The following is a 14,857-nucleotide window of genomic DNA, read 5'->3' on the forward strand; positions in this document are numbered from 1 at the left end:
GTTTTAACGGTAGAGCCTTCTTTTTTACTGATTAGATCTTATGTAATTTGGGCTGAATGAATATTTGCTCAATGAATATTGAAGTGGAAGTCTGATATGTAAAACAGGTCATGGTTAAAATTATAAGTGGGGGTGAAGGGTGGGAAGGGGGGATGTTTACTGGGCCTCCACCATCTGCTCCTTCCCCACATAACAACCTCTTGTCCCAATCAAGATACCTCCACATAAATCTTAGACCTCTCAAGAGCTTAGTGGAAACATATCTGACCTAGTCCAACTTTCTTATTCTGCAAATGGGGAGAAATGCATAAGTGTGTAAGTAACCAGCTGGATTTCCCCCAGCTAGTTTAAGTCAAAGCCTGGGTAAAACCATGTCATTGGACCTGCCCAGGGGCATCTTTTCATCTACCTGCTTTGCCAGTCCTCACTCCTCCTGTCCCCTTATGTCACACAAGACTCTCTGCCCTGCTCAGTTGTTTCCCAGGCCTTCAGAGTCTCCTTTTCACTCTTTTCCTCCTATAAACCAACATCCTCATGCCTTAGGTACCTTTCTTTGTCTCCCAGGCATCACCGAGTCAGAGAAAAATCTATAAACTCAACTGTGTCACATCCAACCCCAATGTTTCTACTTTTATGAAAAAGAATGCCTCTTGGTATTTCATGTATTGTGACAGAGCAGTATAGGCACCCTTTCTGGTTAGGAGCGTCTTCCTGCTGTCTCTCAAGTAATTCCACAAGGGATCCTATCTGCTTTTTCCCCAGGGGCAAGTCACCCTCTTCCCTTAGATGCAAAGGTTAACGGTTCTCTTGGCCCAAAACCTATGGTTCAACAGTTATAGGCTGGTCCTTCTCTTCAACTTCCTCTTCTATGTTCCCACTATAAACAACATGAAGACAACAAGATTGCAACTGTGTAGACACAGAAAAAACAAAAAGAAAAGAAAAAAAAAAGTAGGTCTTAAAGTTTGTTTTATGAGCTTTTGTGGGATAGGCAGATGGCATAAATTCAGATTTGCATTAACATGAACATGGTCCATTTTTGGAATGCTAGTTTTGAGTGACCTGAAAAACAAAATAGAAAGAAAGACAAAGAGGGTTTGAATTATTAAATGGCAATTAAACCTTTCTACGGAAGGTGCCTCTGAAAACAGGCAGTGTACATTCGATTTTCTCAAAAGCTGAAAGAGGTTTTAAAATTCCCAGGTATTTTTATCAGTAAATAGTTAAATACAGCTTCTTAATTAGAGAATAAGCTCCCTCTTGTTTTTCTTAGAATCTTGAAACACTCCTTCATCCTCTCCTTTTGCCTCCCCCCACTCCCACCACCCCACCTCTCCTTTCTAATCTAACTGCTGGGCCCATCAGCTTTTGGAGAAGTGGAAAACCTCAGCTCTCAGAAGGCTCAGGCTCCCTCTGGCACTTCTCTCTGATGTAGAGTACTTCCATTTGAGGCTGAGCTTCTGAAAAATCCCCCATGCTGTGGACTCCACACCAGAAATAACCTGGAAAAGAGCAATTTAAAAAGCAGAGGACATTCAGCAAACAGCAGCTGTTCTCAAACAGCCAGCTCTACCGTTATGGTGGGAAGAGGCCTTGGAGGAAACTGTGGGCATAAACGCAGTGTTTGTTACATTTTCAAACATCTAACTGGGTTCTCCTCATAAGCAACTACTTCAATGAGTTTCGTCAACTTTAAGTTCTATAAAATGAGTGGAATTCATTGAAATGAACTCTTGGTATCCTCCACCTTTCTAATCTTCAACTAGCCACCTTGTTTCTAGTCCAGGATGAAGATATATGACTTCACTGCATATAAGATTATTTTCCTTCCCCAAATCCTCAGGCAATGTCCATTTTGTGATAGGGCAACTAAACAAATTAAGGAGTGGGAGATAGGTAAGAGAGCAGAATGCGAATCTCCATAAGGACAGAGAATGTGATAATTGCCTTTTTGATAGAACTGTCACATGGATCAAGGGCAATTTATTCTTTTTTAAGTGCCTGAAACAGAACTAGGGGCAGAGGGGAAATATTGCAAAGAAGCTCAGATCAAGTCCTGAAGTTTTCCACCAAAGGGGCTAACTGGGCCACTAAAATCCCCACCAGGCCAAGAGGTCAAATGGAAACGCAAGGAAAGTACATTGAGTGGAAAGAGGTAGGACCAGACGTGACTTCTAAGGCTTCCCAATGCACAAAGTCAGCGTGATTTCCAAAGAATATGGGCAGAGGTGACCAACTTAAATTTGACGGTGCCTTTGGTCTTTCTTGTATTTGTTTATTGTTTTATTCTTAGAGCCTTGAGGTTTTCTTGAGTAAGAAATATGCATTTCTTACTTCAGTTCCAAGTAGTCTTATAAGAAATAAGAAGAAAACTGCTATGCAGTGACATCTTTATTAACACTTCCTCCAGAACCCAGCTTCTTTTAGTGTGGTCTGTCATTGTCTCTCTAATTCCTGTCCTCACATTTCTCCTCTCTCCACAGCTAAAACCTTTAGTATGCTAAACCACATTTTGCAGTCTGGGACCAAACCTATCCGCTCACAGAAAATTTACAAATTTTCTTCACTCAGATATCTCCACTCTAAATCAAATAGGTTTTAATAAATGGTTTTTTTTTTCTGCTTTTTTTTCTCTCACCTTGTGCACCAGTTTCAGAAACTAGATACTTTGTTCCTTTTTGCCTCAGTCTGTACTTTTAGGAAGGGCCCAGAAACTCAGACTCACATGTAAGACCTAGCAATGTTCAACCAGTTGATTTTGTTTTATTCAGTGGATCAGAACCTTGTCCCTTTGCTTATCCCTCCATTTAGGCCCCCACAAATGGTCATTAACTATGCCTGACAGGATTATCCTGTTGCTTCTTGCTCAGCCTTTACTGTTAACTATTCTTGTCTCCATGCTGTTTGTGTAATGCCTTCCACTTGCCTGGATGCGTCTCCTCCCATCAGCTGCAACTGTCTCCTCTAAAGCAGAATTTGCATGGCTATTGGTATATGGATACAGACAATTGACCTACATTCATTAGCAGAGAATGAATGTAAAGAGTTCTGTCTGGGTTGAAAGGTGGAGAAAGCTGGTATAAGTCCCATACATTGTATTTACTAAATGGATGACTTGGAAAAAAAAAAATAGATAATAAAACCTATTTCTAAAAACAGTTGGTTCAAAGAAGTAAAAATAATACAAGAAAAAAGATTTTATTAAGAGAAAAACCCATAGAAATACAGGAAATTTGTATTTTTTTTTTACTGTCAACTCTTCAGGCCTCAAGATCCTTCTTTTCTGGTACAAACCCCCTAAAGGTTTGGGAGAACTCTCACACAGTACTTTATGTTTACAAAGCATAGTTTTGTAATCAAATCATAAGCAAAGAATCCAGACTTCAAATCTAATTGTTAAAAGTATCATTTTAATTCTCCTATTTAGAGCATTCTTAAATATTTCATGAGTTTTGTAATATTAAAAACTGCTAAATAGTTCATTTAGTTCTTCTAATTAACACAAAAGGTTCAAAGAGAATTGCATCAGTAATCACTGTGATTAGTGATGCTTTGGGTAGTAAGCATCCTCCAGGTCCAACAAGTACCAGGCTTTATAGTGGATCAAAAAATGCTATCAGGTTTACCATCATCATCTATAAAGAGAGATTTCAAATAACTTGTTGTGCAGTGTGGTGGTTAAACTTCCAGGCTCTGAAATCAGACTGAACTCTGCTGATTTCTCCCTGTATGACTTTGAGCAAGTTCCTTACCCTCTTTAAGTCTCAGTTTCCTCATCTGTAAAACAGGCAGAGTAACAGAACCTAGTCCACAGGGTTATTGTGGTGATCAAAGGAAATAATGCACATGAACTTCCAAGTCATGGATAGAACTCCATAAATGTTTGCTGTTACCATTATATGATGTTTATTAACACCTGAATACTTGCTCTTATAAGCTTAAATTGGAGCAGGTCTTTTCTAAAAGCTATCCAAAAAAAAAAAAAAAAAACTATTTAAATATGTCTTGAGGTCTTAGTTGGTTTTATTTTGATTCCTTTTTCAGTATCTGCACTGGTGCCCTAAAAGGGAGTACCAGAGACACTTGTAAGGCTGCCTTTATTCAAAACCCACATGACTGTCAGGTATTCTTCTTTTATATTAGCTCCTCATTCAGGTTACCTTTCTTTTGCCAAAGAGGTGATTGTTATAGTTTAGATCATTCAAACTAACTCTGACTAGCAAAGGTCATGGCTCTCCTCAATGATTCTTACAAGGAGACAACTGGAAGTACAAACAAGGCTGGAGTCTTTACTTTTATTAAGACGACACTTCAGGCAGAATGCTAAATGCACAGCAAACCCTGTTCACCTTTCCCACTTCCCTCATTGCAGAAAGCAACTGACACCTGGCCCTGTCATGATAAGCTCCTCATCATTAGCCAAACACTTGGCAAGTGAACATCAATATTAATGCTGCCAGGTTTAATAATCACTATTTGCACTGCTGTTAAAGATATTTTAATATTATAATTGGGTGGCCCCTGCTCCTCTAGCCAAAAGCTCAATTTATTCTAGTGACAAGCCTTAGTTTTCTGACCTATTTCAGATTTGTGTCCAATTTTAGAAGAAGCCTAGCTGAAACTACAGGACCTATGTCTAGCTATATTAATCCCATATTCTGACTCAGTTTGAACTTTTAATTATATCAATGAAACTACTTTGCTAAACTGTTTCTAAGTCCCCTCTGTATACAATCTCTTCATCTTTTTCTTTTTTAATACAAAAAGGATGACTGAATAATTTTTAAGATACTGATTCTAGTAACATATAATTCTGAGTAATTCTAATAATGTGTAATTTCTATTCTCATTGGATATTTAGGCATCAATGCTAGAAAGAAGAGGTGAGGAGAATGTAAGGGAAAGGAATGTTAATGAATCAACCTCCAAAATAAAAGGCTGCATAGGAGACTTATGAACTATCCTATAAAAAGTTCAGAAAAGAGGAGACTAAAAAGATAGATCTGGCACCATTTGCTTGTCATTATAGATCAAGGACAAAACTCATGATACCTTTAAGAGTTTCTGAAGTCTCTATTTTATAGTTTGCCCAATATTTGTTCATGGTTATTGCTGGAATGCCTGTCAGCATCCTGTAGTAGTCACCACTAAAGCCGTAAAAAGAAAAACGCCTGCGTATTGATTTATGGTATGAGATGAGCTGGTGGATGGGACAGAATAAACAAGAGATTATCTGTTCTCCTGTGAATTCTGGAAACATAAGACCCCACAGACAGTGGTAGATCTGAGGGGAGTGAAGTCTGCCTCAGATTCAGTTCGTTTAGGAATTTGCCCCTACCCCCAGCAAAGCACTCCAGCCTGTGGGGAAACAGAGCAGCCCAGTGACCCTGAGAATTTTGCAAGGTAGCTCTCCACTGGCCTCTCCTTCCTTGCCTCATCTCAGCTCCCTATCTTTGCCCTTCTTGCATCCTTCCTTGGTCTAGCCCCTCCAGCCTTAATTCATTAAATGCATTCTTTTCTAGACTCTGTCTTCATCTTCCCTTTCTCCTAATCATACAAGAAACACGCCCTTATCTACTGAATCTCTGGAAACTATAGAAGCATAGATAAAGGAAGGCTGAAAGATTTTAGATCCAGATTGTCGAAGTAAGCCCAGAGTTTAGCCAGGAGGCCCATTTATGTACCTGACATTTCCACAGGGAATACCAATTCAGATGCAAAATGGATATTTTGCATGTGTAACATCTGTTAGGTAGATTTTCAATATCTATATTATGAAACTTTAAAAACAATTATCTGGATGTCCGGCATCCTATTAATGTGACCACAGCATAAGTTTAAGGGCGTGGACCTTAATGCTGCCCTGTTCAACACGGAGGCCTCGGGCTGCTACTGAATACTTGTAATGTGGCTAGTCCAAATCCAGAAGTTCATACTTATAAAATACATACTGGATTTCAAAATTTAGTACAAATCAAAGATTGTAAACTATCTCAAGAATTTTTTTTGTATTGATTCATGTTGAAATGATATATTGGATGCATATTTCTTTTTACATCTTTAAACCTGGCTACTAGAAAAATTTTAATTGCACATATAGCTCTCAGATTTCTATTGGACTGAGCTGTTCTAGAGCACACCACCTGGCTTCAAATTCTAGTTCCACCACATGTAAGTAGTGTGCCCTCAGGCAGGTTGACTGATTTTCTCGTCTGTGAAATGGGAATAATAATAGTTCCTGCTTCTTAGGGTTGTTACGAGGTTTAAACTTGTTTCTCTCTGTATAAAGTACTGAAAGCTTACCTGGCATGTAATACACTCTGTAAGTTATTATTGACATCATCAGTAGTGTTATTATAATTAATGTTATTGTCCTCAAATACAAGGCAGTGGAGAGAGTAGATTTACATTATCCATAATGCAAATATATGTTCTGTAAGCATTTAAAATGAGAGCTATTTGAAGAGATTATGTAAAAGGTAGGCATCAAAGTGTTTGTCCTCAAAAGAATATGTGATGCAAAAAGAATTTATATTCAAACGCTGAAAACGAACAGGGAGATTTCAAGAACCTCTGATATTATGAAGGTATAGAAAGCAGAATTCTGAGTAAAATGATACTCAACAAAATCCATTATGTGGACATAGACACATTCAGAGGATGGTGGTTTAGATTCCACAAAACTATTATAAATCATCTGTTATTTCATTTATCACCTATCCATCAGATATCAGTTGGGAACAAGACATTGTATAAAGTACTGGTAATACAAATTCCATACCTTTAGATTACTTTGGAAAAGAAAGCAAATATATAATTATCTACAATTAAATATTTATAGAACAATGACATAGGAATCAAAAATAAAAATGTATAATATAAGCAGTGGTCCTTAAAAGTCCTATAGATATCTACAGTATAATTTAATTTTTCTCTTATTATTTAAATCAATCTACTTTGAAGTAATTTCCAAAATAGGACAGTTGAAAGATCATTTAAAGGACAAGTGAGAAAACATGTGAAAGGAAATATATCAGAAATTAAGAAAACTTACTGTAGATGAACAGTAATTTTAGAACAGAGCTCTGACAGTCGTAACAAGAAGAGAAGTATTTTACATAACATAGATGTCATCTGATAACAGAAAATATACAAATTGGTTTACCAAGGCAAGTTTTGCTTCTGATGGACAGAGCCTTCAATTTTAATTTACAAAAGAGAGACAATGTTATTTGTATCATTTCTTATATCAACCAGCTATAGAAATCATAACTTTATGTGAATGCATCTTCACAGAGAGCTAAGCTAATACTATCCAGGTATTTTACTTTCTGAAAATCTAACCAAACCAGAGCTCAGACTATGTATTCACAATTTGCTTTGATGCCTTTCTCAAACACCTGATTGTTCAACAAAGCTTTTGTCATTGCTGGATAGATTCTGTTTCCGTAAGTGTTTTGTTTATTTGTTTGCTTGTTTGCTTCTGATGAATCCCTGAAAGACCTTTATACTAACCCACAGGTTAAAGAGAGATCCAAATAATTATTAGAACCCAAATATTCTCAGTCCCCCAAATAGCATTTAGTAACACCAAATTAGAGATTTTCACATAGAAGGACTATGTCAAAATAATATTCACAGATACATATATGTAGGCTCAATTTTTTTTTCTGGATTATAAATATACCCAAGAATTTGAAGAAGAAAATGAAATTCTGGGCCAAAAATAAACCATGTGAAAAAAATTAAAGGTGATATTACAAATTGGTTACCATAAATGAACCATAGTCTGTCTCCTGGATATTGATTTTGAATGAAATTGGATCCTTTTAGGACCACCAAGATTTCATCTACAAATTACATTCCAAGGAGTTGATCAGCTGAATGAGATTATTTAATACTTTCATTGCACATCAGTTCTCCAAGAAATAAACTGAAACTGAGATTAACTTGCTAGAGCTCAGGGAGGTTTATTAGGGGTGCTCTTTGTCTTGTGGTGGGGATGGAGAAGGAGAGCAGGATGGGGTAGGGGAAGAATTTGGATTCATATGATGCAACTATGACAAAGGTTTCAGCCAACCCCAATGGGAATTCTGGATCTGGAGTGGCCCTTTAAAATTATGCTAGCCAAGGGGCTAGGTTTTGTATCCTTGTATCAGCAAGTAAATGAATGTGGACTGTCCTCAGGAAGGGAGCCTGACCTTAAGTGAGGTGGCATTATTCAGCCAAAGAAATCCTTAAAGAGAGACTGAACTGAGAGCTGAGCTGCTGATATTCCCAACACGTGTAGGAATGATCACATTTTGGGGAGAAGCACCACAAATTCCACAACAACTTCTGTTTATACAATGGAGGGTATATGTGCAAAGCACAGATCTTCCTGAAAAACAGCCAGATAAAATCACCAAGGGTTGAGTAAATTGAAGGCTTATAAAGGAGGCATTCCAAACAGGGAAAATAAAATGAACAGTGTCCAAAGACATGAATCAAAGTAGCATGCTTGCAAGACACACAAAGCCCACTTAGGCTGGAGTGAAGGTCCCCATAGGAAAGTGTAGGAGGTAAGACTAGAAATATAAATAGGACGGAGACTGCAGTGGAATATGAATGCCACTTTAAGCTCAGGTCTAAGAAAGTAGTGTGACATGCACAGTGGTAATTTGGGAAGATAAATTTGGCAGTCTATGCCAAAACATACTCTTTAACTCCTCTGGGATTCTACATCCTGGGCAAAACAGCCCAGATCTAATTATTTTTACCTTAAATCTTCATGTGATATTTCTCCAGCCTTATTTATAATTGGGCCTTCAATATATGGAAAGCTCCTTGGGACAAGACTTTGCCTCAGAATATCATACATGGATAACAACTAGAAAAGAAAATACCACTAATAATTTACTGTTGAGAAGCACAAGCTAGCAGATCTTATGTAGAAAGATTGGTCATATGTGATTAAGTGGTTATCAGATGGCTCTAAAATTACACTAAAATGTCAAAAGATGACAAAAAGCATTAGGAAGTGGTATGAGATCAATAAGCAGATAATTACATAGATCCTAAGTTAAAAAAGGGAAAGGTTTCCTTTTGGGTAGCTATGCTGCATACATAAGTTGTTTAACCCCTTTCTTATAATTTTGAAGAATGAGAACACAAACTTTAATGATCAAAAAAGATGCTTTGCCTATGCTAAAAGCTCACATTCTTTTTATCCTATAATGGGCCTCTGTGTTTTGTGTGTTTGCTGTTGGTTTCCTCAGACTCAGATTAGTCCCAAAGAAGGGTGGCAAGTGTACAGCTCGGCACAGGATCCTGATGGACGATGCATTTGCACCGTGGTGGCTCCAGAACAAAATCTCTGTTCCCGGGATGCCAAAAGCAGGCAGCTTCGTCAACTTCTGGAAAAGGTAGGTGTCCCTGTGATCTCTGTCCATATTTTTATCGATATCTGCCATTCTTTAAAAAGGAAACATGGGAAGCAGGTGATGGTAAGGAGGGGTCCTCAGATTTTTGCCCCCCTTCTTTGGTAAGCTCTTTCATGCTCCTTCAGAGGGATGCCTTAAGCTTCCTGTTGGGTTGTCCTAGTCTTACGACTTTTTAGTTTTCCCAACCTTTCCTTCTTAAATCTGGCTCTGTACCATATATCCTACTATCCAGCTAGTCTTTCTTTGGGAATAAAAAAGCAAGAAGTCTTATCCAAATGGCAGAAATTGAGCCTCAACTCTTAGAATCACACCAGGCTCTTTGAGCTCACTTTTGGATTACATTAATAACTTTGCAAGGAAGTTTAGAATAATAGCACGAAATATGCAAGCTGTCTGGACAGATAATGAATAATTCCAGATATTTATCTCCATTCTCTCTAAGTCATTCCTTTGAACATTAAGCTCTTCAATTTCATTCAATAGCATTCTCTCTACATAATTTACTTAAGCTGGACCCATAACAATCAAAATGCAGAATGCTCTTGATTTATTCTCTTTTATAGATAAAAGTCAGCTCATGAAAGGTTGTTTATGTTTAGCTTTGGGTGAAAGAAACCAATGAATGAATGGTTCTTTCAGTTATCCCCATTCAGATTTTCACTGTGCTGGGCTCTGAATATAGTAGGACAGCTGGGGTGGCCAGACTGATGCAGGGATGATAACATGTTTGAATCTTAAATAGCATCAGGGATAAAAAGGTAAATTCAGTAGCATGTGTTTTTGAAAGACATTATGCTCAACAATTCACTCTATGCAATATCATTTCCTTTACCAGCCACACAATTATAGCATTAAACAGGAATTTCTTACAGGAAATTAAAAAGAAGCCAGGAAAATTGAAGTATCAAGTTTGTTAATCAGACACTTCTAGTTTATTCAATTTCAAATCTAGCCATTGTAACTTTCTTCCATTACCATATAATAAAAATAAGTTTCATCTTTTTACATTATTTGGAAGTCTCTTGATATTCTGAGATTTTATGTACAAGCATTAGCCTGTTTTTCCTTTCTTTCTCCTCAGAGATATCCTCACTCATTGGCACTCTCTTCTTTAGCCTTCTATTACGATAAGATTGCATCCTCCTAGATCCTTCAATATTTGTCCCTCAGACAAGACCGTATGTCTTTTAATTCATATTGACTCTAGATACTGTTCCTCTTAACTGTTAGAAATTGTAGTATATGAGTTTTGGTTACTCTTGAATATTTGTTTTCCAATCTTGATTTTCTTTATTTCTATAAAAAATTTTCATTTCAGATGTACTGTTTAATTTTCTATGGTAACTGGGAAAATTAATCATGTTAATAAAACTAATTTTTTAAATCCAATTCTGCTTTTCTATTAAATTGTATTTTCCCTCAGGTTACTGACTTTTGGCTTAATCTTTCCTACTCAGAATTATCTTTTTTCTACATTAACTATGGTGGGAAACATTTTCTTGTACACAATAATCTTATTTGTCAATACTTCATGCATATTCTCACCCACACACAGACTCAGACATTTCTTCAAAAATCAATTGAAAAAATTCAGATAAAATATTAATGCCAGGAAGTGGGTAGTACATTCTTTAGGTCAAAAGTGAAATGTGCCGGAACTATGATAAAGCTAGGAATTAAGAGAAGTATGAATAAGGCAAAAAAGTAGAACCAGGAAGTTGGTTTAAAGCCACCATGAAAATTAACCTGATTACCACATCCAATATGGATTTTTAAAAGAAATTCTAGAAAATTGTGCCATCAAGAATTCATTAATAAATTAAAGGACAAAAAAAAAAACAAATAAAATTTATTAACAAAATCAAGATCACCACAAATTAGATTTACCAAATTTAGCATTTGGCAGTGTCATGTCAGAAAAGATAGAATATTCTGCATACTATTTTACAGTGGCCTGAAGGGAATAAGTAACATTGGTTTGCTGCACTGATCCAAGAAATCACTGAGCCAAAGAAACACACATTCTTGATTCAGACTGAGCCAGTCTCTTGCTGACTTCTTTATAGCTTCACATATATTCAAGATACCAGATGGCAAATGAAGGTGTGACCTTTAAGCTGTCCATTCAAGGTTAACCAAAGGATTGATTTAGTCATATAAAAAGGGAATGCTACTGAGTAGGATAATTTTAATAATAATAGCTCCCCTCCATTATATTTTTGTCCCTTCCATCCAATTATCACAGCAGAGGTAGTTATCATCCTAAGTTTGCAGAAAAGGAAACATAATTTTGGAGGTTAAATAATTTTAACATCACTCAGTCAGTAGGTTGTGAAGCTAAACCCAGATCAGTTTCATTTCAATTCCATTTTCTCAACACTATTCAGAACATCACTGATGGTACCCAAACTTTTTAAGTGACAGGCTACCAAATATTTTTACTGAGTATTTATATCAATCTATAATAGAAAAATACAATTAGTTTCACAGTATTTTAGGTCTTAGTATATCAAAACTAGAATTGTTCACCTAAAATAATTGGTTTTTAGCTATGTAGCTTCTCTGTACAGTTGAAGATGCTCTGCATTGTCAGGTCAATATTTCCCAAAATATGGTTTTTGGAATGGAATTCTTTCAACATCCACAACAATAACACAAGTTTGGGAAAAGCTCTTTAGGGTAACTCACTCTTGAATATTTCCAACAAACTAATATGAAAGGCTCTGAGAAGTACTACAGAAAATAAATCTGTTTATATTTGTTAAGCTCAACATTTTCCAAATACATTGTACCCTTGAACATTTTTTTCCAATTAACTTCCAAAACAATTATGAATGAATTTGAGTTTAAGTCCAGAAGTCCTCAGTCATTTTATTTGTACAAAGAAACTGGCTTAATAAAGAGTTCAAATAAATTATCAATGAAGGGGACAATGAGTTTGCCAAACTATATAGAGAAAGTCAAGTACAGGGAAACATACGGAACATCAGAGACAACCAGACTAAAAGAGGAACTGCAGCAGCTAGATCTCCTTATAAGTGCTACAGTGTGTATTCAGTCTAGTATATCACCAAGACATGTGAGGACAAAATTGATGCTCAGTGGATCCCTGCAACCAGTGGAAACTAAACGATCCACATATAGCTAGCAGGAAAGCAAAAGACACCCCAGAGCCAAATCCTTTCCAATTAGACATCTCTATCTCCGGCCATTACTCCAAATGTTGCCCTAAACGACCACGATTCTGCAATATAGGTCACAATCAAGTCTCAGCAAAATTCTTTCGATACATTTTCCCACGACACAAATAAAATTGAAAATTAACTTGGTAGGGAAAATAGATGCAAAATAAAAGAGAGGCAGTTTTGGTTTTATGCAGAATATATTCTTTGCCAGTACTTTTTAAATTGTATAGACTCTGCATATGCACATGATAATTTCCAGGAGAATGTTGACCATAGCAGTGATGGGTGTCTTCGTAGGCAAATGCCACATTCAAATATGTGGACAGTTTCTATTAACACAAGTGGCTTTTCTTCATTCATACTTGACCATAAATGAAGTTAGAAAATTATTTTGAGAGCATTGTATTTATCCAAGATGCAGTTGCTGTGCTTTCAATGTTGTCTCAGTAATTTTGCACCACACTAAAGATAAAAAAAAAAGAAGCTTTCTGAATGCAGGAATGGTAATAAACTAAGACATATCTGGTAGTCATAAATGTTATAGCCTAGCCAGTGAGAGAAGGGGAAAATCCTCCTTAAAATATTAAAATTCTAATTATCTATTACTACTATTGGAAACCTAAGACAATTTTATTCAATAGATATTTATTGAGCACTTATTTTGTGTCTGGTTCTGTACAAGGTCTTGAAAAGAAAGGATGAAGAAGACAGCTCATAAGTGGAGCTACTTCCCTGCCCCCACCCAACACATACATTACACAATTACTTTTAATATAAGTCATTCTGTGAATTTTCCTGAAAAGGCAAGAATAACATAGAGCAGAACTATGGATCGAGACAACAGAAGAAAATGAAACAGGAAAATATGACCTTGTCTGACAGGAAAAGTGGAGGAACCAGCACAGGCCAAGGCAGAAGAATTCACTGCTTTCTGCATGTTTTGGTTCTGAGGAAGGTATCAGCCATGGGCTCTTTACAACTGGCTGGTCCACGAAGCTTTTTGACTTTACCTGATGACAAAAATCTATCTCTGAATGGATCATCCCTTCCTTATTTGTAATTCACCATTTTTCAAACAAATAACTTTCTCTGATTACATAAACAATATATGTTCATTAAAAAAGTAATGGAATAATATACAAAAATATATAAAAAGTAAAACTGACCTAAAATCCCAACACCATTTTTTTTGGTGACCATGTTTTCATGTATCTATGCATCTAAAAGATATAATTCTAGGCAAATCGATTTATATATATTATACTTATAAGGGACCCCTTTTCTATAATATTTATCTTCTTACCTTTCTAGTCCCCCCCCACTCAGAAAACTAGTGTTAACCCCCTAATATGTATTATTCTAATCCTTCCATACCTTTCTCCATACATTTTTACTTATTAACCCCATTTTCTGTTCCATATGTGTGTATAGATATAAAATCAATATTTGATTTAGAATAAAAGAATCAAATTATATAAAGTTCTTCATGATTTGATTTTCTCACTTAACAAAAGATTATAGAAATCCCTCCATTTCAAGCAGCGCTTATGCCAAGCAGCACTTCTCAAACTTTAATAAGCATAGTTATCATTTGGGAGATCTTGTTAAAATGCAGATTCAGTAGCTCTGAGGTGAGCCCCAAGATTCTATATTTCTTACAAGCTTTCAGGTAACTCCAAAATTGTTCCTCTATAGACAAAAGTTTATAGCCAGGTAATGAAGATTTAACATATTCATTATAATGCTTTATTAATATTTCATTCCTCAATTCATTCAACAGCTCCCCTGCTGTTGGAAGCCTTCACCTTGTCCAGGTTTTTGCTGCCACAAAAATTAAAGCAGCCTTTCTTTCCTCTGACCTTGGTATGCTTTATAGGCCACCTGTTTCTTATTTCTATAGTGGACCCAGTGAACTGAGATGGTGCCATCAACGTAACATGTGTTTAGTGCTTATTTATCAAGCATCTGATACGGTTGCCATTTTTGAGGTCCTTTAAAAAGTGTGTTCTTCAATTTAGGAGATGTCTTAATACTGCCACCACTCCTGTCGGTCAGTTCCATCTCATTCACCCATCATGAAAAAATCTGTGCTGGAATGAATCCATTCCAGGTCTGTTGGACACTTCACTACCATCCACAGTTATTAAGAATCCTTGATCTTTCAGAAGTTAAGCATCATTCCTTAAAGAAACAACTTATTTTGGCCTTTAACTGGTTGGGCATTACAATTGTACAAGCCCCGGAATGGAA

The 14,857-nt window shown here is 36.4% G+C and overlaps 1 protein-coding gene across 2 annotated transcripts in view; it reads left to right on the forward strand.

The window, feature by feature from the left end:
* Positions 1-14,857, forward strand: part of OLFM3 (olfactomedin 3) — a 182,144-nt gene that overhangs the window by 142,809 nt on the left and 24,478 nt on the right. For both annotated transcript variants that reach the window (XM_037826516.1, XM_037826515.1), the window contains exon 2: positions 9,258-9,404. In XM_037826516.1, coding sequence (XP_037682444.1) covers positions 9,258-9,404 — 147 coding nt within the window. The remainder of the gene's footprint in view (positions 1-9,257; positions 9,405-14,857) is intronic.

The sequence above is a fragment of the Choloepus didactylus genome, chromosome 2 (genome assembly GCF_015220235.1).
Source record: "Choloepus didactylus isolate mChoDid1 chromosome 2, mChoDid1.pri, whole genome shotgun sequence".
Classification (NCBI taxonomy): domain Eukaryota; kingdom Metazoa; phylum Chordata; class Mammalia; order Pilosa; family Megalonychidae; genus Choloepus; species Choloepus didactylus.